General features: G+C 42.2%; 1 protein-coding gene across 6 annotated transcripts in view; it reads right to left on the bottom strand.

Moving 5' to 3' along the window:
• STARD13 (StAR related lipid transfer domain containing 13) overlaps nt 1-25,780 on the bottom strand; it is a 516,117-nt gene that overhangs the window by 77,904 nt on the left and 412,433 nt on the right. The window contains exon 1 of one of the 6 annotated variants that reach the window (XM_080798629.1): nt 22,227-22,431. The exons of 4 other annotated variants lie outside the window; for them this stretch is intronic. Coding sequence is in view for 1 of the 2 variants with exons in the window: in XM_080798628.1 (XP_080654754.1) it covers nt 3,223-3,286 (64 nt within the window). In the remaining variant the exon portion in view is untranslated. Of the gene's footprint in view, nt 1-3,222; nt 3,381-22,226; nt 22,432-25,780 lie in introns of those variants that run through there. One more of the 6 variants, XM_080798628.1, reaches the window with a different exon arrangement.

Genomic DNA, 25,780 nt, shown 5'->3' with positions numbered 1-25,780 from the left:
TAGCCTAAAATGTTCCTATTACATGTCTGTCTCCCCACGAGACCACAAGCCCTTCAACGGCAGAGGTAGCCTGATTCATCTCTGGGATCTCTAGAGTCTGGCAGAGCCCTGGGAACCCCGGGCTTGGGGCACACCCAACGGCAGAGAAGCCAGGAGTGCTGCTTCTGTTCCATGGCTCTCCGGCAGGCCATCTTTCACCGAACTTGTTCTGCATTAATCCCCTTCCAGAATGGTCCAAGGCTCCTACTGATTCCCAGCACAGGACCTCCAGATTAGTGCTGGTCAGAGGTCTCTGGCAAAGGTACCTGTACCCTCTGAAAAGGCTCTCCTGCTTTCTTCTTCCTTTCCTGGCTTGACTGAAGGAGGCCGAGGGGCACACGCTGGGTTTTCATAGCTTTCTGTTCCACTCCATTTGAGAAGTCTGCTGCTATGATTCCTGGGGCAGAGTGTGGGCTGAGTGCCAGCCCTAGTCTCAATCAGTAACAAATCAATGGCATGAAATCTCACGCAGCTTAGAGGCATTCCAGATGTGGATTTGGAATAGTGTTAGGAAGTCAGATTTGGTCCAGAGTCACTTTGAGTTTGGAAGACTCTGGGATGGGGGCGGGTAGTTCTGCTATTGAGCAAAAAGGGTTAGATCTCCTCACGAACAGATCTGAGTCCTCATTCAGTGTGGACCACCCAAATCTCCCTGGATATGCTCCAGAGGAAACCCAACTGCCCGAGGCCACCCCAATCACACCCTCAAAGGACTCAACCAGTTAGTCCTTGATGGCACCCCTGGGGAAGGGCGTCGGCTTTTAATCAGGGTAGATTAATGCCTCTCTTAAGCATCGGCTGACTTTGGTTCTCAGGAGCACAGGGAAAACATGTGACACACTGAGGTGACTTTCGCTGGGCACTAGATTTAGTTGAAGTCTGCTAGAAAACTCTTCCCTTTACTCTGCTTAAAGGTTCTCTTTCCTTGAAGGTGTACCTTGTTGGGCACCTCTTCCAAGAAGCCTCCCTGAACATTTCTAACACTTATGATCTCCACTGCTCCACGATTTCTGGCCATCCTGAATTGTTATTTGATGTGACAGATGTAACCATGACTTCCAACTATTTACAGACTCACAGTCTCATCAGAGTGCATTTGTAAATAGTAGGGGCTCAATATAGGTTTGTGACGGTTGTGGGTGCTTTGGCTACTGTTAATAATTAAAATAAAAAGGGCACCTGGGTGGCTGAGTTGGTTAAAGCCTCTGCCTTTGGCTCAGGTCATGATCCCAGGGTCTTGGGATCCAGTCGATCATCAGGCTCTCTGCTCAGCAGGGAGCCTGCTTCCTCCTCTCTCTCTCTCTTCCTGCTTCTCTGCCTACTTGTGATGTCTGTCTGTCAAATAAATAAATAAAATCTTTTAAAAAATTAACATAAAAATAAGCCTGCATAGGAGCTGCTGCTGCTGATTGACAGAACTCCTTCATTTCTAGAGCTAGGAGAGTAGACAGACCTGACGGAAAGAATGTTTTTTTTTGTTGTTGTTTTTGTTTTTTTTTTAAGATTTTTTGTTGTTGTTGTTTTTTTTTTTGTTGTTGTTGTTTTTTTAAGATTTTATTTATTTATTTGACAGAGATCACAAGTAGTCAGAGAGGCAGGCAGAGAGAGAGAGGAAGGGAAGCAGGGTCTCCGCTGAGCAGAGAGTCCGATGCGGGGCTCGATCCCAGGACCCTGGGATCATGACCTGAGCCAAAGGCAGAGACTTAAGCCACTGAGCCACCCAGGCGCCCCCAATGAATGTTTTTAAAGGATGAAGAGAAGGCAGGAATAGATAAGGAAAGGGAGACCGCAAGCTGAGACCAAAAGCTTTTCAGTGTGGCCGTGGAGAGCCACATGGAGAGGATGGGAGGGGTCCCTGAGCAAACTGGGTTGCATTTTAAAGTCTCAGTTTCCCATCTGCGAAGTGTGCACAACTTCCTCCATACTCTTCAGAGCAGCTGGAAGGCTGTTAACAGAAACTCCCCAACAAGGAATGCAATTTGGTTTACCGCGGCAACTCTCGTCCCTGGCACGGGGCTTCGGACTCATGTTGTGTTTACATTTGCTGAATAAAATGAAGTCTGTGAATTGACGAGGAGCAGGCACTTAAAAATTGGAGCTGTTGTTATTGACTAAAATGAGTACTTTTCACGTTTTTTCCACTAAGGCACTCCAGTGGCAGAAGAAAATAAAGCAGATACCCCCAGATTTATTTGACATTTCCGCCCACAGAGAGGAAGAACATAACATGCCCATGCTTGTTTTAAAACAATAAAACCTTCACTCATATTTTAAGAAAACTGATGCCCCAAGATGATGGACCACCCTCTGGCTTCTCATTCCGCTGGACATTCTGCCAGGCTGGTTGGGGGGGGTGGGGTTCGGGTGTACATTTAAAAGAGAAATTTCACTTTTAGAGAGGTGATTTGTTATTACTGTTTACCCACAATCCCCCTGAGCACTAGAGAATGTGAGGTTCAGGCAATCCTAAGCGCATTCAAGCTACAGGGATGTGAAGCCAGACCCGGAATCTGACTGGAATGCACAGGGGGTGCTCAGGCCGTGCAGAGCTGACTGTCGTCCACGTTTTAGATCACAGGAAGGAGGTAGAGTCTCTGCTCAGTGACATAAAGTACCAGCTTAGAAACAAAAAGACCTCCTCAAATATATTTCCATAATATAGCAGAAGATCTCAGGTTCTGATGACAATTTGTGCATTTTATTCGGGAGTGCACCCAACGTCCTGCAAAGGTAGCCTCAGAGATGGAATCCAGACTTCAACCCTTATCTAAAAATCCGGTGTGGCTCTCAGATGGCCCCAGAATAAAATCCCAACATCTGGGGACAGCATACAGTTCTGGAGTGCCCCCGGGGTCCCCAGCCTGTCCGTCTGTGTCTCCACTGGCAACAGTGCCCCGGACATCAGCGGTACTGAACACCTCGCAGTTCCCTAAAACCACCACCTCACCCCGCTCCCAGTTGCTGCTGTCTTTAGGGACTCCGCCTGTGTTTGGCATGACTTTCTCCCCCTTCATCAGATTAGCGAATTCTTCTTCCCCCTCTATCTCTGTAATTCTCGGCTCTAATTTTACCTTCTGTGCAGAGTCCTTCCTGCAAAAACCTCCCGCTCCTGGCCCCCACATGAGAAAGGTTTGCCCCAGTCACACTTTTGTACCCTCTCCGGGCTTCCCACCCAGCACTTACCGGGCACCGGGATTTTCGCTTTACTCTGCTCTCCTGTTGCCGTCCACCGGCATTGTCTTCGCATATCCCGCCAGCACCAACCAAGGGACTTGGTGAATGTTTGCGTGGCAAACTGAGGAAGCTTCCAGTACAGAGGCTCAGAGAACTTCAGAGCAAGGAGTAAAGAATAGTCCTTTCTCATGCTTCCGGCCACTGACAGTGGAGAAGAACCTCACTGCTCCCCAGTGACCTGTGAGGCATCAGCGAAGATTCCAAACCTCCGCACTTCCTTTGCTCATAGTTTTCATTCGCATTAAAAAGGAACACCATGGATTTGCATCACCGACTCAAAATAAAGTCACCGGGAGAAAGGATTCGGTTTGGAACAGAAAGAGCCCCACATCCTTCTAATGTATCAAACCCCTAAATGCAACTGAAATGTCAGATGGTGTCGGTCCTACTCGTTCACATTATCAACAGGGTCTTGTAGCAGCAAACAGAAAGAACTCTCTACTCACAGCTCAAGAGTTTCCTTAGGATTCCAACGGTTAATCGTTTATTTGTAAATTCCAAATCTTTCCTTACATGCCCTTTAAGAAGATAAATACCGTTTTGAAATATTCCGCAGCTGACTACAAATAGCAAAGACGATATTTCTAAAGGACTTCCTCCTTCTTGGTGCAAAGAGTATCCTCACAGCGCCACGGAAGTACTAATGAGCCACGTTCACAACCTTGCTCAAATTTTACTCCTGTCTTCTGTGTCCAGTGTGGTTTCTATTTATAGTCTAAACAGTATATTATTTAGATAGCCCGCAACCTCATGTATTTCCTAACACAATAATGGTATCATCATATTTAGAATATTTGAAATTAATAATCCCCAAAGAGCGGGAAAAAAAATCCATACACCTTCAGTTTACTGAATTCTAGGTTTCAAAATTCTCTTTGGCATAAGGGTTCCTATTAGCAAAACCCAGATCACACTAAATTGCCCATAAACTCTGCCAGAAGCCTCCTCTCTGAAATTCTGCCTCAGGGATTTACAACCATTCTCCTTAGCCATCATATTGATAACTCTTTGTTCCCAATCATGCTGTGAAAATAGATGGGGAAGAATTCACAGCAGAGGTTTGAGATGCTTGTCTGGGAAAGTGGGGGAGTATCACTCTTGCTGATGTCATGGTCATTTCTGAAATTCCAGCCCTGGCCACTCTCCCATCTGGGCTAATTTTTGAATCTGGAATTCTCTCTCCCAGCCTTCCCTCACTACCCACTCACCTGACCCCTGGGGGAACCATGAGTCACTTCCTGTCCTTTAAGCTTGTGGCTAAACTTCCCCTTCTGAGCCTTGGCCTGGGGGTGGGGGGGTGTGATCAGGGCACTGGGAGGGAGGGTGTTGCCTGGAAGGCTGCCAGGCAGAAGGAAGACAAGGGTCCCACTCCGTCCATATACTAGAGTGAGATGCTGAGGACTGCTAACTCTTGATTTTTTTTTTTTTTTTTTTTTTTAAGAAGATAACTATTAGCATCACAGTATTGACCCGACTTGGGCATTGAGTCAGGCTGATTTACCTCCTGAGTTTATTAACCTCCTAATTCCACTTTTCGCCTTTCTACTGCTTATTTGTAACTTCAGAAAGGATGATGAGTAAAATAAATAAAAAGCAAATTCATCAATCTTACATTCATGAAAAGTCTGATTGCACAAATCTGGAACCTAATTAAAAATAAATGGTCAGATGGTCATCTATTTCATTGAGACTGGCATCCTTATTTGTCACTAATATTAATAAACTGGATCTAGTACATGAGTCTTAGCTTTCCACGTCAGTTTTGTTGTTGTTGTTTTGTTTTGTTTTTTGTTTTGTTTTTTCTTTTGTAAACAGGTCAGTTTTTAATAAAAGGATATTTTTACTATGATTTTTTTTCATTAATTTTTTAAAAAATAATATTGTGGAGGGACATTGAGTCCGTATTTTACAAACCTGTGGGCGGCCAGTCTCCCTTGTAGGTAGGCCGTGGGGAGAAGTGCTGTGCAAAGGTATGTGATCATTCACATGCCCTGTGATCTCCCACCCCTTTGCCTTCTCTATCCACAAGGGGTTGTGCCAATGGCCAGGTGACCTCAGGACCTCAGAAGCTGCGTGTTGAGGTGGGGGAGATCAGTCCACCTAGACCTAGAGCATCTTGTCCCAGTGTGAATGGGAAACAAACTTTTAGCTGGCTGACACTGTAACATTTTGAGGATAGGGACTTCTGCCTTATTTGATGTTGAATCCACAATGGCCCCCTTAGGCCCAGAAAAGAATAAGTATATAGCCAGCATTTACAGAATAATGAATGAGTCCTAAGAATATGCACATGAAAAACTAAAGTGCACACACAGAGTTAATTCTGAGAAAAATCTCTGAGGACCCTTTGCTCTTACACACACACACACACACACACACACACACGTGCGTGCACACACAAACTCGACCGCCCTCTAAGTATTACTCAAAGCTCTTGTTTTTTTGGTCCACTTTTGTTTCATGGAAACCATCCAACTTCCAATACACACCACACTCAGAAACATTGTGAAACAGTTTCTTTTGAAAAAGATTCAATTCCGGCTCCCTCACCCCTGCCCTGAAATAAATCCCATCTCAGTTGACTGAACAGGTTTATTTCACTGCTCATCAGTTTTAGAAAATCAAATATGTTCCAAAACAGTTTGGAGTTATCCAGACTCTAATGTCAGATTCCCCCAGGGGATAGTGACTGGTGGGTGGGTTTCTTGGTTCAGAGTTCTCTTCATGAAGAAACTTCTTGCCCCTGTCAGACTACTCTGTGAAAATGACAAATGGTTGGACACTTTGCCTTGATAACAGAACCCACAAGTCCTTCTACATTGGATTTACTGTCTGACTAAAGTTGATTTCTAAGCTAAAGACTATGAAGTGGCATTTGTTGTTTCCTTTTTAAACTAATTATAGCTAGGTATTGGAGCTATAAGCTTAGTGTCTGTTGGGGTGAATCAATAATAATTCCACACCTTGTATTTCCTCTTCTTTTTGTCATTTAAAAATGTTTTGTTTCCTTTCTTTTTATTGTCTAAAAAGCAACAGGAGGGATAACTTGAAATAAAATCATAAGAAAGAGTTACAAATCAAAATTTTAGAAGATCCTTTTGTATATTGGCAAGAAGTGATAGTAGGCATATCTACAAATTGTTTGAAATCTCCAAGGTGCTTGTATCTTTAACACTTGTATTAAATGGCTAGTTATAAGAAAGAAGCAAGGAGAAAGTGGGAATGGAAGGAAGAAAGAAGGAGGGAAGGAAGATGGAAAGAAGGAAAGAGAAAGGAAGGGAGGGACGGAGGGAAGGGAAGGGAGGAGGAAGACAGGACAGACTCCAACCGTAAGTCATCTTGCCAGATCACCTAAACAAATCTCAGAGTTCACCTAGCACTAGCACTCCAGGACACTTCTATCTGCTGTATATGAACCTCCTTCTAACAAAGGAACCTGCTGCTCACCTCTCCTGCTGTATATTGGCGCCCTTATTACGGACAGGGCCCAGTTTATAGCTATTTCTCAAATCAGAAACTTGCACTTATTTCTCAATTTCACCTTTCTAAATAGATTCTTTTTGCTGGGCTCGATCAGTCTCCCAACTACAAGATGGTTCTCTGTACCCTTTACTCCCTGTCCTTGTCCTGTCCTGAGTAGTCTGGATTTCTAGCAGCATCTCACTAAGAGTCACTGAGGGAAATGTACCACCTTATGTCTCATCTTACTTTCAGTTTGAATCCACTATAAATCATTTTAACTACTATTGCAAAAATGATGATCCCAAGCCTAACTCTAGATTTATGTTATTTTAAAATTTAGCTTTGTGACCTCCTCTGGGGAGAAACCACCTTCTCACCGTACTAGGTACCCAGTGATCACTTAGCAAGTTCACTTTAACTGATGAGTAAATATTTGGCTAAAGTTCGTTATGGTTAATGGATGCCTGTTTGGGCTTTATTTTGCCCTGAACCTGGTTTACTTCAAAAATATCTTAAGGATTTACTGAGATAGGCATGAAAGCAAAACTCTAAATGCTTTTAAGCCTGTGGCTCTTAGCACCACCACTGTGACAGACCAAAAATAAAGGGCATACAGTGGGAACACTGCACCCATTTCTCCATGTGCCCACTATAAATTACACACTCTTAAAAAAAAAAAAATCCAAGAATTCAGAACAAATGAAAAAAGCACTCTTATCCCTATGCATTTTTTTTTCTAGACTATTTTCATTTTACCCCTCAGACTCTTCTCCCAATATGTCCCAATGCTCATTTGAATACAATCTTCAATGGGAAACAGCACATCAAACCTCCCAAACGGGCAGAAAATGACTGCTAATACCATGAGAGAAGGTGATCGGCTTTTAGCAGAACAAAATGGCTTCATTGCCTTAGTACTGAAATTAGGAGGAATAATAAAACAATTTCTCCTCACACACAAATGGCTGGGATCATACCTAAAACCCCCTGGCTTCTAACATGAAAAAGAGAGGAGGGGGAACTGAACTTGGATTGTAGGGTCACCTCTATACACACCTCCCAGGAATGCAGAGAAAGTACTATTAATTGGTAAGTTTCAACACTAAGACACGTTTCCAAAAAGACTTTGGAACTTTGTAAACAATTCGAAAGGCTTATTTATTTTAATAAGTTATGACACAAGCAGGTACTAAAGTGAAGTCACTACATAAAATACAAAAAGAAAACAAAAAAAATAATCAAATTGTCTACAAGATTTTCAGCTTTTTAAGTGTATTTTTCTCAGGGAAGCTTTGATGATTGGTCCACCACGGGTTTTTAGATAGTAAGCAAAGTCATTTCTGAATGTTTTTAATTTAACAAAACTATTTGCTTGGTCATAGTCCATCTAGTGCTGTCACCAAAAGGTTTACACATATTCTCTTTTAATTTTTTTTTTTAAAGATTTTATTTATTTGACAGAGAGATCACAAGTAGGCAGAGAGGCAGGCAGAGAGAGAGGAGGAAGCAGGCTCCCTGCTGAGCAGAGAGCCCGATGCGGGGCTCGATCCCAGGACCCTGGGATCATGACCTGAGCCGAAGGCAGAGGCTTAACCCACTGAGCCACCCAGGTGCCCCTCTTTTAATTTTTTTTTAAGGAAAGAAATGTACCTATTAGAAATATATTAGCAATTAGGTGGGAGAGAAAAGAATGCCTCCGGAGGGCAGAGGCTTTTACAGAAAAATCTTGCTCTAAAGGAGAGTCAAGAGATGCTCAGTGAAACCATCAAAGTGACCAGCTAGCTGAGTGACCTTGAGCGGCACTTTAACCTCCCTGATCCCAGGCTTCTCGCCAGTAAAATGAAGTCTCTTTCTTTTCATGCTCTAAAATCCTGTGCTTTGAAAGATAAAATGTTATGTTGACAGTATCTGAAATCAGTGAGAGCAATGCCACTTTGGAACAATGTCACAGGACTCCGGGGAAGATAAACCGTACCTACAGTTTTGGCCACAAGATTGTAGACAAGAGCCACACCCACGCTCATCGAGTCCAGGAAACCCACATGAACGTTGTAGGAAAGTTAAGGTCAGTCTACACTTTGTTGCTAGGAAAGCATTGTTGACGAGTTCTAATCCAAATGGTTTATATGATTTCATATTGTGGTCTCTGACATAGCAGGAGAAACATCCTGGAGAAACCGCGGTCTCAGCTGCTATGTCTTTTGTCCCGGACACCATCCCCAACTGGTTCCTTTTTTTCAATTTTATTCTTCAATGCAACATTTCTGATCGCTCTCTTTTTTGTAATCCAATTCTAATAAAGACAAGAAGATAGGATTCTGACTGGAGGGAGATGAATAAAAGTGCATTTTCTAAGGCGGCCAGTTATTATAAGACAGTTATTAAAATGTCTGGGTAAATGACCTCATCCTGCACTCAGCCTACAAATCAGCAGGGCAATCTGGCCCTGGGTGCACATGGCTTTGGACTGCTTTCTCTGAAATCAAGTTATAGGAATCTGTGAACTGGAGTCCTTCTTTTTTTCAAGTAGTTTCCACAGCACCTGACACAGTGTCAGGCACATGGTGGCAGGGTAAAATTTGTCGGCAATTTACTAAATAACTATTATGGAAAAGGCAAAAGGAAATTCTAGACCGTGTGAAAGCTTTAGGCATTTTGTAGTTTAACTAGAGATAAACATTTGCTATAACAGGAATATTTACTAAACAGAGAATAAGCTACTTAGAGGCTAAAACAGTATATTGTAAATTTGCTTCCATTATTCTTTAATTTGGTAATCATCATCATGTACACTTGTTATTGGAATTTGTTTTCCTAGAAATAAATATCATACTAGAATACTGCTGGTTTTGTGTTGTTTTTTGTTTTGTTTTGTTTTGTTTGAAAGCATATTTAGGAATGTTCTCCCTGATATAAATTGCATAAGAAAGGCTTATAGGGCACCCAAAAGTCCATGTAATTCTTGTTTCAATTCTCTCGTATGACATTCAAATATTCTGCTAGAAAATATCTGCACTGTCATTGTTAATACCATGGACTAGCCATGATGCTAAATGTGTTAGGCTTTTATATACAATGACTCATTTTCCTCATAACAATCTCTAAAAAGATATTATCTTCCCCATTTTAGGGAGGAAGAAACTAAGGCTCAGGGAGGTTAAATAAGGTGCCAAGGCCACATAGTAGAGATGCTGTATGTCACACCAAGGACTTCTGCTCCAATTCTAGTCCTCACATACGACCAAAGAGGAATATGTAGAAAAAGAGAGCAAAGCATTTGCACATCTTTTTGCAAGAAGGTCACGTATAAATTGTAAGTAAATAAGCAACTGGAGAAGACAAAATGTACTCAGATAATTTCCCATTTATTTATTCATACCTTAATCAGCCATTAAATGTGTATGTTGCCACTGCGCCAGACAATGTGAGAGATAGAAACAGGGGTCATTAAACTCTGATAAAATGAGGGGCAATATTTTCCCAGAGGCCTTGATTCCTTGTGGAAGGTTCTAGGTGGAAACTCTAGGTTCCTGGCAAGGTTAGGTCTCCAAGAGTTGTGGAAGAGGTGGGGAGCAATAGAAAGAGGCAGTGCAGTAACAGTGTTGTTGCGGGACATAATCCAGACAGCGCACAGCACCCAGCCCTTCACCCTCTAAGCTCACGCCTCCCGCCATTTTGGAGAGGAACAGTGGGAAGGCGTGCGCAAAACCGGTGACTGTTGGCGTTCACACCCAGATCCTTCTGAGCCTGAGCCTTCTCCCCTTCCAGGACCCCACCAGGCTCAAAGTCCTCCTGCTGCGGGTTGTCCTCTGCTGCTGCACAGAGCTTGGGGTAGGAAAACAAGGAAACCAAGAGAGGACACTAGAGCGGGGGTGGGGCAGGGGAGACAAGGGCATAGATCAGGAAAATGAATGAGGAGGTTTATCCAGCAATCTGTACTGTTAATTAAATTTAGCTATCTACCGGCTAAGTACTCTGTGGCTCCATGGTGATTATCAAGCCAGTCAGAATCTCAACTGGGGCCTGATTACTAAATTTTAATAGGATTATGCTTTTTTTCCTTCTCTGAATTGAAGCAAAAAAGTTCCTTTCAGCTGAGGCTTTCATGTTGTTGTTTTTTTCCTATTAGTAAGTAGTCCAGAATTATCGCAGAGACCTCAAAAATTATTGAGCTTCTTTTCACTTATTTAGGGGAAAAGAAAGACAGAATTCTTGCTTGGTAGAAACAAGAACACAGAAACATGCTGGCCCTTCTTGCCTCAGTCTGGGCTTAAAATTCAATGAGCTCAACTCAGCAGAAAAGCCACAGGAATGGGGCCGTGAACACAGCCCATGCCTAATAACCGGATAGATAAATAAATAAATAAAAATTTAATGACTTTTGAACCATAAATATACATCACTTGTAAAAACAGGTACAACCTTAAAATTTTGAGTTAAATGAATTTTTGTAAATAGATCTGGATTTAAATATGGAGGGCTGGTTAATACTTCATCTTGGAAATATTCTGCAATGAAATCCAGTTTACCACGGAGACCAGCCTTTTCACTTTAAAAAAGTGTTTTGGCTGAATCTTAACAAACAACACTGATTTATGGATCTTATGAATGTAGATTCTTCTATGGTAAGAAAACATAAAATAGGTTAACCAGCATTTGTTTTAGGTTTGGAAGTATATTTATATTTAAGCATTATATTTTAAAGTATTTAGCACAGAATGAAATTGCTTCAACATAAACTAGATATAATCTGTCTGGTCGTTAATAGAAAACTTTCAAAAGTCCATAATGTTTTATTTGTTTGGGGCAGAATGTAGGACAAATTCAAAATTGTAAAGGATTAAGATGGGGAAGGAAAAAAAAAAAAAAAACAGTTCTCAATTCCCAGATCTGGGCTTCTTTTGGAGAAAGTGAAAATGGGTTATTATTATTTTTTTAATGATAAATGAATGATAAAGTACTCTTTAAAGAGGAAATTATGCATGCTGTTAGTCATCTTAAAAAATGACTACAGCTACCATAGAGACTTTGATTCACATTTATCCTGGGGATACAGTACCCTCTTGTATAAACACATATGCATACCAATATATTATGTGAACTGCAATCTTGTAGTGACTTCAAGGAAAAATTTGTTTTTATAAAAGAACTCATATTTTCCCATGCTTTGTTACTTCTTGTGCAAGAACTTTTATGAGATTCTAGTAAACTGTTTTATTTATTTTCCTTTGTTCTTCCCTTCTTACTGGAAGAGAACATTATCTGGATGTAATCACACTGAAGGAGAACACATTCTGATGAAGATGATTTAATTCGATGACCAACAGTTAAAAGGCCTAATCCTGCCACCACTTTGGGTATGTCAACTGAATTCTACTGGGTCAACACATTCATTTATTCTAATGTGGTCTGTGCTCTCCCACGGTAGGAATGGCTACTTCAGTAACCTCCTATTTCATCTCTGCAGATCTGTAACCCGGCAGACTAAAGTTGAAGCTTGTAGCAATAGAAACACACTGTGTAAATCCCTGGCCTACCTCGTCACAGTCCCTGGAGACCATGATTTGCTCTCAGCATACGACCCCATAACCCGCTAAACTGTTATTTGTACTCACCGAAGTATCAGTGAGCCTGTCTGGTGTTCCAGCCACCTGGAGCTGACAAATATTTTCCTAGTATGAGGGATGCCATAGCAACCAAATCTGTGGCGTGGATACAAACCAGACATCGTGGGGCTACATTTAAGGTAGGAACCAGACTTGCGGCACCCACGAGCGTATTACTGTGAAGAGTGTCCTGAGAACTCAAAATTCGGTAGTTTGGGGGACTAAGTTCCTCAGACACAAGGAGGGAAATTACCCCAGAACCTAAAAGAAGGAAGGCAGTAATTAAGACTTAAAAGAGCTTGTGTCTCAAATCTATTTCTTATAGGCAGTGACACTTTGGATAAGTTAAGGAAGCTCTCTGAGCCTCCTCAGTTTTCTCATCTGTAAAATGGAGATACTCACCCTCCTTCCAAGGGTGGCAGTGAGGATGAAATGGGCCAATGATATCTGTACTGTGGTTGGCAGAAGAGAAGCCTATAAAAACAGCAGCTTTTATCATTAGGTGAAGGAGGGAAGCAATGGGTATTTTAGGACATGAGGGCAATGGTCTCCAAAACAAGCTGTAGATGAGTATGTTAGAAATTCCTACCTGTGTTTAAACATTTTATTTAAGTTTTTAAGATTATTTATTTATTTGAGAAAGAGAGAGAATGCAAAAGCACAGCGGAAGGAGGGGCAGAGGGAGAGGATCCTCAAGCAGACTTCCCACTTAGCTCAGCTTATTAGCCCAGATCCCACAGCCCTAAGATCATGACCTGAGCCGAAACCAAGAGTTGGCCGCTTAACTGACTGAATCACACCTGGGTGGGTAATTTAGATATTTTGAGAAATAAATTGTTATGCCAGTATTCCATGTCGGGATTTGATACAAGGTATGCTCACTTAAGCTGTCCACCTGAGCCTAGTATCTGCAAGTGGGGGCCGGAGCTAGTTGTACCGTACATGTATTAGAGGGCTGGCACTGGCTAGCCCATGTATATGTTCATTTCTGTACTGCCACGGATCATGATGGACTGAAGTCTATACATACCTGATTGAGAGGGTATGTGGAATACATGGCTTACTTTTAAATAAACTAACCCTCACAAAATGGAGAAGAACTTAAAAAGATTCCTATAGAGATACCACGAAGAGAAGATGATATTCGTTCCTAGCAGGAGTAGCCAACAAGGAGTGACAACACTGAGATTTCCTGATGCCTAGCCCTGTAACCATCACATCTATAAGGTCAGAAGATGAAAACATATTGAGACCAGACAAGAAGTCAGCTAGAAGAAGTCAGCTGGAATCATTCAAAATCATCCAGAAGCTTCTTTGAAATAGGGATAGAAGTAATTGTTGATGAACTTTGGTCTTTATGATTTGAGATGGGGGATGAGAGTGAACGTGTGCACGGCTTATAAAAATGCAAGCAAATCCAACAGCAAGCGCTGCTCAAGAGCGTGGTACCAAGAGGACTGTGCATTCAAGGCAGTGTGGGGCCGCTGTGCTAGCGAACATGAGGACAGAGTGGGAATATTGTAGGACCGTGTCTGACAGCACGCCTCCCCACCTTCCCCACGGCATGGCCCCTGCTGTATTTGTACTGCATGTGGGGATAAACTATCAGGCTGCTGGAAGCCCAAGGTCATCAGACAAGGCCTTTGGCTGCCCCAGCCCCTGCTCCGCCAGCCCAAAGGCTGAGGGGATGCAGATCTTCAGAAGACCCATCATCCATTCAGAGCACATCCACATCCCGTGAGAGGCCCCTAAGAGCACACTGCTTAGAAACAGCCCTACAGACAGACTTAGGCAGGGCTCATTTTTGAAGAACACAGCTGTTAGGTCCTAATGGAGTCAACTCTATAGAAAAGGAGAGAGAACGTTTTAAAAAATGGATCCCTTAAGAATCAGCACAGTAAAATGTCTTTGTATTAAAACTGGGCTTATTGTGAGAAGTTTAATATTTATGCTATCCCATTCTCCAATCTGATAAAGGAACAGACTTTATATATTTACTGATGTTCTCTTTTCTTCTCTGTCGGTGAGCATGTCAGCATGGTCACACGGTCAGCATTCAGCACAGTGTCACTCACATAGTCAGGACTAACAGATGTGTACTGAACAGACAGACAAGACCACAGGAAAGCTACAAACACCATTCACCCATTCACCCATCCTTGGGCTCATGTCCAGTAAGGTCCTTTTCCTATTCCTCCTGGCAGCTAGTCCAAAACTTTGCCCCTGGTTTCAAATCCCAGCCCTAAGCCCAGGCTACTTACTCTTAGCTGATCTCATCTCTTCCTTTCATAAGGTCAAGACCATCCTTCCAAAGCTGTTTTAACACCAAATATATTGTCCTAAGTCATTCAGCGTAAAAGCCCCCAAGTCATCGTTGTCTTAGTCCTTATTAACCAAACCCACCAGTCAGGAGAGGGATGCTTTCATTGAAATAACTCCTCTCTCTCTTCCTTTTGCACAACCCTGCCTCAACTGGACTAGACAGTCAACTCGTGAGGGTCCCAGGATCACCCTGCAGCATGGACTCTGCCTTTTCTGCTTCCTCTGTTGGACACACTGTTGCCTTAGACATCCGGGAACTTCTTGTTCACTTCAAGTCCTCACTCTAGTTGCTTCTCCAAGAAGCCTTCCCCGGATACCTCTTTGCAAAGTTCAATCCCTCTGGCTCACATTCACACTAACCTTCCTTATTTTATTCACCGTCTTCATCCATTGTCACTAAAATAAGCATCGGTTATTTATTTATGTTGCTCACTGTTGGTCTTCACCACTAGAATGTAAGGTTCCTGAAGCCAGGAAATGTTATTTTGCTTATTGAGGTTTCTCTCCTGCCTAAAGTTGGGTCTGGATCTCAGCAGGTATCCAATCAACATTTGTTGAATGAATGGATGAACAGGTGGGTGGATGGATGGATTATTGCACTGGACCTGTAAATGGTATCATTGCCGCAGCGCCTGCCTGGTTCAGTTGGTGGAGCATGTGGCTCTTGATCTCGGGGATGTGTGTTCGAGCCCAATGTTCGGTGTAGAGATGACTTAAGAATAAAATCTTTAAAATAAATGGCATATCTCCAATGCACCCTTCTACCAAAATATTCATCCTAAAATCACTACTCTCCTCCTAAACTGTCAATAGCTGTGTGCGATTTATGAAATGACATCTAAAAGCCTTCAGTGATGTAGGCCCAATCATTCTTTACAGACCCATTTCCCAACACATCTTAAGGTCCAGTCACACTGGGTGGGGGGGAGGGCACTCATTTATTTTTGAACACACTGAACGCTTTAAATATTTTGTGTTTTTAGACATACTTTTTTTTTGGTCTCAGAATATGCATTGTCTACTTAGCCCTCTACTGAAATCTATGGATGTTTCCAGGCTCTGCTCAAATGTCCTATCATCCACGAAGCTGTCCCATTCTCCCAGTGAGATTTTAGACATGTGTTCCATAGCATAGCGCCGCACACTTCAAGCTAGTACAAAAGTTACTTCCCCTTGAGTTGTGTCTGTACCTGCCCCCAAGATGGGACCATGACATCCCTCAACAGGCATCATAGGTCTGCTCCTTTTCACAGTTCCTTGCACATGGTAAGTGACTGATGCACGTTTGTTGAAATGAAATAACGTGATATCACCATAGCTGTGGAGTTTGAGACGAGGGGATCGTCACGAGATAAGCATTTAGATCCTTTGTAGAAGTAATACGTCAATACCAATCAGGTGAATGTCAGTGGGACTAAAAAGAAAAATAAAATTGTAGCTTAAACCGGCATGAAGTAGGAGCCTTCAATAATAAACTCTAAAGATAGAGGTATCTTCTTCCCCTCTGCTGGAATGCCTGGCACAGAGAAGTCACTTAATTAGGAGTTTGATCCTGAGCTAAACACAAACGGCTCTATTTAAGCTGAGCACTCACTACAGTCGTTTAACCATGCTGTGGTTCATTCAAGCGCTCATGAGGCCTAAAGAATGCCAGTCAGGATGCCTCTGTGTTACATAAGGGTGCTTTTCATGGGGTAATCCGGAGTTAATTTAAGAAACTGTGTCTCATCTGCTTGCTGGTTTCTCCTCCCCAGGCCTGTCCCCGTAATGTACACAGCCAGTCACTGGCCAGGCCCAGTACAAATGGTCCAGTAGGCAGGATAATAAGCACATATGGAAAGAACAGTCGTTCTCAGGAGATTGTTCTAAATCATTGTTTTCTTATGAAAAGTAGAGAACCAATAATTCCAAGAAGCTTTTATAGCACAATCTTTGCTGAGACAGTAGAGCAAGTTTAAATTCTAGACCCGTGAGTAACAAATTCAGACAGGGTCTTCTTGTTCTTTGCCTACTGCAGAATCCATAGGTCTCCTGCAAGGGCCCTCTGCAGACGTTCAAGGGTAACGGTCTGTGCCCCTTGAACTCCTTCCCCTCTGGTTTGCTGACGGCACTTACACTCTTCCTTAGTATCCTGGAAGGGCTATCTGGGCTGCAGGATTTTGGGTCCTCCTCTGGCTAGCAGCTTGCTCTCTCATTGACTTCTGGCTCAGGTAATCAGCTTGGCTCACCTCAAGTTACATAACTGACCACCTGCACCCTTGTGCTGTCTATTTCTGTTCGGGGAAGCCACCGGCAAGGTGTAAGCCACCACGGCCGCCCTGTGAAGACACTTCTTCTCAGGCTTCCACAGCCTCATGGGAACAAGGCCACTTCAAGGAGCTTTCCTAATGATGAAGACCCAGGTTTTCTGTGGGATAAACCCTGCAGGACTCCACTTTCTCCTGCTCCCTCTGCCCACAGCCTGATGCACCGACACTGCAAGCTGGCTTGGTTGCAGCTCGTTTGGGGCTACGTGGAGTTGTCTATTCGTTACTGGGTTTGTATTCATTTTTGAACTTGGCATTCCCTCGCCATAAAAACAGTGAACTTTCTGAAGCAAGGGAAGTCTCGCACTTTTTCTGCAGCATCCCAAACAGGACCACTGAGAGAGGTCTTTAAAGACGGCACCTGCTTCTCTACCCTTTTAAGCCAAGATGGGCAGGCGTACTGAGGAAGTGTTCCCGCTCGCCATCAGTCCTTTGCTCCAGTCTCTTTACTGAGAGCTTCAGGGAGTGGCACTTTCCAAGACCTGAAAAGAGAAAACCTCCCCTCTTGAACAAAGAAGTTGGTGATAGACAGTATATCTCAGTGGTGAGGCTCTCGACCCATTTATCAAAGAGGCTGTAAACAGAGTGGAGCTTCCAACTCAGTTCAGTGTTCAACGAACCACATGACCCTGATTTGATAGATTATTTCCAGTATTCCTCTGGTGTATCCTGATATAACTTGCAGAAACTATTATGATAAAATGGCTTTCCCTCCACCAATTATTCCACGTAAAAGGAGATTAAATAAGGGATTATAAAAAGCTTCCACAATTTACATAGTTTTCTTCATAATCATTTCACAAGTAGGCTCAAGTTTCCCCTAACTGTTTTTAAACTTAATTTGAGACAAAATTAAACTAGTTAGATTTCCATTTCTCAGTGATAGTCTATTTTTTCATGGAAATGGGTACACAAGCCTTGATGCTAGGATTATTGTTCCCTCAAAGCGTTTTCAAACTTTGGTCTCAAAGGTTACCATATGTTCAACATTTTCTAAATTTAAAAATGGTAGGGCAGAAAATTCGAAGCCTGACATGAAGTTGTTAAACTTGATTGTACTCTAGGTATGTCCCCAGTTCTTCGTAAGGTATCTAAAAAAGGCTGCCCTCAGGTCAGTTCAATTAGTGTATAATTGATCAGGCAACCTCTGGATTATGAAAAACTTTATTTGGATTATTAAAATAATGCTGGTCACTTATTTGCCATTTTTCCTATTATTTATGAATAATATCATGTTAAACATCTTGGTTCAGAAAGCTTTGTCTACATTGTTTTATTTTGTTCACCACTTCTTCAGGATAATTCCCTAGATGGGGAATTACTGGATCAGGGGGTCTCAGTAAATACTGCCAAACTGCTTTTCAAAAAAATGCTTAGATTTTCTTTTTAAAACATGTTTAGCAGGGCACCTGGGTGGCTCAGTTGGTTAAGGTCCAACTTTTAATTTTGGCTCAGGTCACAATCTCAGCGTTGTGAGATCAAGCCCCGCATAGGGCTCCGTGCTGAGTGAGGAGTCTGCTTATCCCTCTCCCTTTGTTCCTTCCCCTGCTCACTCTCTCTAAGATAAATAAATAAAATCTGAAAACAACAACAGCAACAATCACCATATCTAGCCACAGATACATCAAAGATCTTTCCAAACAGAGTTGATAGTTTTAATCTTTAGTTAGCTAAGTGTAATTAGTAGGACTCAGATATGACTATGTAGGGTAACCACTTATTTACTGGTGATTACATATAGGGCTTCTGTCACTGGGGTCTCAGGTTCCCAGTCTAAACTGTATGTGGTCTGTATGCTATTACATATACTATGATGGTCATATTATTCCACATAAATAAATGGGTACCTGGATTCTGTCCCAAAGTTTATGTGATGATGGGGTACCACAAACAAGATAAAATTTTCAGAAAGCTGTGAAAAGATTGACTTGTTCATTCATTCAGCAAACATGACCTGAATACCAGTCAGTTATGAGAAACGATGGTAAGCACTAGGGAATCAAAGCAACATGGCACCTTCCCGTCTTTGAGAAGCCTACTAAGGGACAGAGGAATATAAATAAAAAACCTAGTAGAACAAGATAAGAACTTGATTACAAGTTTATCCTATGGAACCATGAATGAAGTTCATGGTTTCTTGACTTGACTCTATGAGGAAAAGCACTGGGTAAGGCTTTGAAGACTGGTAATGTTTTAGGTGGCTTTGAGGATGAAGAGAATGATAAAAAGTATAGAGAAAACATTCAGCAGAGCCTGGGGACTGAAACGAGCAAGGTGTGGAGACGTGAAAGCACACGGAAGAGCAGGGTCAAATGGAGGGCAAGAGGGAGGGACACGACTGGCAAACTGGTTAGTCCTTCCAAAAAGGACTCTAGGGGTTCAAAAGAGAGAGAAAAAACACCCTTAAGGAGATCAGAAAAGGGTTAAGAGAAGCCTCGGAATCATGGGCAGGATTTGTTAAGACAGGGAAAAAAGGGAATATTTCCGGAAGCAATTAGTGACTTTAAAGTTTTCAAAGCATTATCATGTACATTTTTATGTCATGTGACCTTAACAACAACTTAACAGGATAAGGTATACATCCTTACACATACTGCCAAAGAGGAACTGTGAATTAGTGGCATCAAGTGACTGGCCCAAGGTCACACAGCTGAATGGGGTGGCCCACAGGGTAGCCATGCTTCATAATTCAGTAAATGGTGCCCCTGGGGATGGTTTTGTTGGGAGCATAGTGGTACCGACAGCTGATACTGGCAGATCTGACTTCTGACTTCTGATATCCTTTGTATTATACTAAGTGGCTATCGTGTTTATCACTTATAATGAAAACGGTTTAAAATGAAAATACACTAGTTGTTTCTATCTTTTACTTTTAATATTTTATACACTGTTGCTTTTATAATATTTTGGAAATATTTTGGATTTTGGATTCTCTCTTTCTCTCTCACATATGAATGCATATATGTATCTTACAGGAAGATAAGCATATATATTAGCATGTATTTATTGCAATATGATATCTACAGATATATCAAATGTAAGAAAATATTAGGTACCCGAATTTGCACTATCATCCATTTTCTATATGTTGGAAATTTAAAAAATATATATATATGTTTAATCATACTAAATCAAAGCAGAATTGCACCAATTGTAACCCAAAAACTTCTATCTGTTTGAGGAAATGACTGGTATTCCACAATGCCAGAAGGCTTCTGTAAACGAAAGTACTACTACATGAGATTGTTGAATTTTGTTTTTAGCGACCCAGAGTTTTTTCTGTCTTTTTTAGTATAGCGTAGTTCTGTCTAAGAAAATGAAGGCAACTTTATAAGCAACATAAATACTAAAATTTAACAGCACAAGATACATTATAAATATCTGACTGACATTTAAAACATCTCTGGGAAACATTTTCAGCAGCGGAACAGATTTATTAAAAGGTTAGTTATCTTCCTCTAGGTCACCAAGTTAGGTGGCAGAAGGGTAGTGGCTGAAATCCAAAGCTTTTGACTGTTATCTTGGTCCCTGCAATAAATTAAAAATGTCTTCACGAGGTCTGACATGGGTACTGTCAGAAATTGGGAAATATTCTTTCTCGCGTTCAGCACACAGATCTGGATGTTACCCCATCACATGTCAGCGTATGTCAGCCCATGTGAGTTGAACTCAGACAGAAGACACCGGCTGGCACAGCTGACCCCCCTCACATGCCGATACGGGTTTAAACAGCAAGAAGAGCACATTCCAGAATTTCTCAGTGTATCCTGCGCACATCTCTCAATGGTTGCAGAAGTGGCACCAAGTCTGTGTCAGGAACCCTGCCTCCAAGTACTTTCTGCCTCTCATTCTTCAAATCTAGTCTATAGGAAACAGGTTAAGCTCCGAAAAGACAGCGAGACAAAACGCTCAACCTTCAGTTTATGACTTCCTCAATAAGAAAAGACATAAACGTGGCATTTATTACGGAACGTGTGGAAAGGGCCGGGTAGAAACCATATGGATGTCAGTAGCGGCACAATCTCATTCAGAGGTGCCAAGAACACTAATGAGACGAGGATGTCAGGCAGAGCAGAAATAGATCAATACTTCTGCCCCCCCTTGCCGTCGTCCCCTCCATCAGTCACTGTGCTTGCTCTATGTAAATGAAATCAATCAGCGGGGATCTCTGTAAAACGCATACAACAGTTGTCTTCTAGACTCCACCAGAAGATAAATGATTCCAGACGTTGGACTGCAGCCATTTTCCCACACATGCTACAGAGTTCTGACATCCATATTGGGCCATAACACTGAGTGGTTTCTGCTTTGGCGAGTTTACAGCCAGTGCTTCTACTTCTGGTTTGGACTAGACAGGCTGCTAATGCCGATGCATCATTGTAAGCCCCCTCTTGCCTGTGCAAAAGGTAAGAAAATCGCCTCTTTCCAACAGGGGGGCTCCTGTGATCCCCTCAAAACTTTGCTATCGTTCATATAAGCTTATCATTCCAAATCACTCTTTAAGATCCCTTTGGACTTACGCAGATCCCAGCCGAATGTAGCATGAGACCCGGGACATCAAATGAAAAACCACTTGAACACTTAACAACAGACAGCACAAGTCCAACTTTGTTTTAAAACTAAAACGTTTCAAAAAGACACGGTAACCACAAGTAACAGGGCTGTTCGATATGGCAGCTTGTGTTCTGGAAAAGGGTGGACGGCTTTGTGAGAAAGACAAGCTAAAAGATCCAGAAGCAGCTTCCTTTAAAAACAATGTCAACACAATTCGATGATCTGGAAGGCGTGTGGAAGTCTAGGTCGTATTCACGGCTATTTATGTAACTGACCCCATGGAATTAAACATCCAATAAACAGCACTTTCTGCCAGCCCCTTAAATCTGAGAGATGGGCATTTTTCTCACTAAACTGCCTTTGGAGAAAGATAACAAATAATTTTGCTTTTATTTCAGAAAAATCAGGAAAAAAAAGTCCTAGGTCAATATCTATAGTCTAACTGAGATAAAGACAATTTCCTCAGGTTAAATAAAGTAAAACAAATCTTATTGTAGCTTTCAAATGTTTTTCAAGTGAGTAGTCAACATGAGAGGCACCGCTTTAAATTTTAAGTCAAGTACTTGTTAAAAGAATGTCCTTCCGATGAACAAATACACCACAAAGAAAACTTCACATATCGGTAACACAACTCACAGTGCAAATAGGAAGTCACTGTTCTCTTACCCACCACCACCTCCTTCCCTATGGAATACAAACTTACTTTGTTGAAAATGTCCTTAGGCTGGGCTGTACTTTTGAAACAAAGCCACTGTCTTCTTCATTTCATTTTCTGTTTTCTTGAAAACTGCTTCCCCGAAACTGACAGATGGTACATCTGTCACTGAGTGTTTCCTCTTCGTTATCTCTGCCAGCTAATATTTCCTCTGTGCTTAGCTGCTGTCTGTGAGACTGTTCCACATCATTCTAGCCTGATCAATGGTGTGCCTGGTTCGAGGTTGGTTTTGGCCCCGCCTCCAGCTCTCAGAGAGAAAACGAAAACTCACAGCTGGATTTCCTATAAATCCTCTCTCTTAAATCTGGCTCTGTAGCTATGGCACATACTAGAGGAAAAACCTGCCAGTCTGTCACAAACCAAGGGGGCGATCCTCTCCTGGGCCCCCTCCCCCCACGCCAATGCCCAGCATGTCTGTTATATAACAAATCCCATTTTAAGTTAGCCTGAAAACTTCACAGGACCAGAGGAAGCGTTGTTAAAGCAGACTTACGCTTTCCCATGCCTAATGAGACTCAAAAGAAGATGCCCATGACTGAAACACACACACACATACACACACACACACACACACACATACACACACGATGGAATAATCTTTAACATATTAAAATTGTGAAAACCGAGTCCAAGAAGAAAATGCCAAAATAGTACATTATAAAATAATTTCTAATCTAAAACACATATTCAGATGACCTTATGTCCTAAGCAGTAGGATTTGGTAGTATTTATACTATCAGATTAACTTCATGAACCTAGAGAATATATAAGATGCATTTCAGGTTCTAGCTGAGAGAAGATTGTCTCTACCAAGTAGAGTAGGACAGCTGAAGGTGTGACACCAGTATATTCTGTAAATCAGTATATTCTGACTTACAGAATATACTGGTGTCACACATTCACCAGAGGATGAATTTTTAGAGTGATGTATTCTGCACAGTCAACAGTAATCAAACCTTATCGAGTGGAGAAGGTGCACATTTAGAGCAAAGAGGTTATGTGAGTCTCACTAAAATAAGGATATGAAGACTGTACTGGGATCCAGAATCAACAGGTCTGGATTCAAGTCTCAGTTTTGTTCCTTGGACAATATCCTTGAAGAGGAAAGGCACAGAGTAAGCTCTGGACACCTCCTAGGTGACTGAAGGATTAGATTAAGATAATAAAGTATTTTACTGTTATTATTCAATGTTTGGATTGTTCTTTTCAGCAAAAGAGAGAATATTAAATAAGCATAAATATTTAATCTGGCAAAGGATGGTACCAAAATAAATACCAGCCCGTGATAAAGAGCACTGGAGACAAAAGGATTCTGGGAATAACGTGTGGGGTATAAAGTGCAGGCTAAGGACAACACGAGCTCCGACTTTGAATATTCGAACTCTTCATTGAGAGAGACTTTGCAGTAAGCATAGGTCAGACTGGAGTTGAGGAGTAAAAGTCTGAAACCTTGGTTCTCTTTCCACATCCTTGCAAAAGAATCCTGGAATCGTTACTTTCTATCAGTCTGTAAGCCCCTTAAAGGACAGGGACATACACAATGGGCATTCACTGAGTAAGTGAATGAATGAGAACTTGAACTAGGTGAGAGATACCCCCTCCAAGGGAGTATTATGGGTATTATGAGAAGCCTGAGCTTGAAAGTAGGGAATCAGCACTTCTAGGGGGAGACTAACTGAGTCCTTCCAGTGTCCTCAAATGTGAGGTGGGGGCTTTCTGGGTCACTGAAAGGAGAGGAGAATTTGTTAAGGGACCCCTGACCTGACCTGACCTGATCCCGCTTTGTAACTTGCCCTAGCAACTACCCTGCCTCCCACTTCCTCTCTTGAGAATGTCATCCTGCTGACAATGAGTGCGAGTCAGGAGCCAGGATGTGTACCTGGATTGTTAGGGGAAATTCCTCCTAAATGGGGATGCGAGTCCTTTCTTGCTGTGGCTGGCAAGAAGTCACCCTTCCAAGTCTAGTGGGACACTACTCTGTGTGGGTTATGAAGGGGCAGCAGTGGACCCCAGGAGAAGGAAAGGCAGATGTGATGGGCTCCTGTTTCTATCCTGAATGCCGCCTCACTGCCAATGCGTTTCTGTGTTTTTGACTAAACACAATGGAAAGTTAATCATAATTATATTCATGGTTTCAGGTGTATGATCTCTCTTCCCCACAAACTGATGGCAATGCTAATTTGTGGTAAGGGAACTTACAAATTACAAAGATCCAAGCTACTAAATATATTTTTAATGTCATATCTATACAATGCACTCACTAGACACGTCAGAGGATGCATGCTTCCAGCTCTCCAGCTACCACTGGTTTCCACCAGCACAAAAGATTACAATCAAAAACAGGATCTGAGGCCAGCAGGGAATAGAAAGAGCACAGCTGGGCTTTGAAAGGGAAGGATCACATCTAGGTTGGGGAGGGGGAAAATCCAGAAAACTATGACTAGGGTGGCTGCATTGAAGTTTGGGAAGGATTTGCACAGGCAGAGAAGAGGGAGGACACTTGAAAGAGAAGGACATGCCTAGAGTAGAAAAGTGAGCTCTAGGGCACAGAAAGAGACAAGAGGCAAGACAAGCTCAGGAAACAGCAAGGTAGCCGATTCTACTGAAGCATAGGCAATGTGGGGGAGACATGGAGGATAAGACTCCAAAGGCTGGCTGGAACCATATACCATGGTGTGGCCTTGAATGCTAGGGGTGGGGATTGGGGTGGGGGGTGGGGTTAATACTGAGTGCAATCAGCAATCATGAACCCTGGGAGGTTTTGGAACACAGGTGTAACATAATCTGAGCAGTGAGATCTAGTAACCATGTTTAGAATGGATTATAAAGGAGACAGTAGGTAGACTGACCCAAGTAGGAGGCTACTGCAATAAATTAAGCAAGAGGTCATAAAGGTTTGAACTTGGAGGATGAAGGTAAAAAAAAAAGGAAAAGTACCAGCAGCAACTGCTTAGATATGATTGTCAAGGGAGATGAGTCAAAGAAAGTCCTACCTGGAGGAATTTTTCCTGGAGATATTTGCAGACATGTACAAACATATTCATGTTTTTATTTCAGCATTATTTGTCATTGCAAAGGATTGAAAACTCCATAATGCCCACCAACAAGGAACTTACAAATAAATGATGGTATAGTCATATAATGAAATACTATACAGCCATTTAAAATAGACATGCAGCTACAAGAAAACCATTGTGGAGTACTGGTGATAGGTACCAGATTGCCAGTGCTTAAACATGGCAGAGGAAGGAAAATATTGGGGAGTGGAATAAGCATTGGGAAGGGACCTCAGTGTTCAGAGTCTACTCCCACACTGGCACCTGGCTTCCCCAGAACCAGGACAACCTAGAGTTGTGCAGTGTACAACCTACCCAAAGTGATGTGGCAGCTTTGCCCACAACCACCAACTCAAAGGCGCCAGAAGCCTGCCTAACTCAGCTCTGACCATTTTGATGGTCAGAAGCCCAATACCCATATGCCTGGGCAAATCAGTACTTGAGAAAGGAACACCACCCATGTTTGGGACCAAAATACTCTTCAGG

The sequence above is a fragment of the Martes martes genome, assembly GCF_963455335.1.
Source record: "Martes martes genome assembly, chromosome: 3".
NCBI classification, from domain to species: Eukaryota; Metazoa; Chordata; class Mammalia; order Carnivora; family Mustelidae; genus Martes; species Martes martes.
The sequence above is the reverse complement of the archived record's forward strand: the minus strand, read 5'-3'. Positions and strand labels throughout refer to the sequence as shown.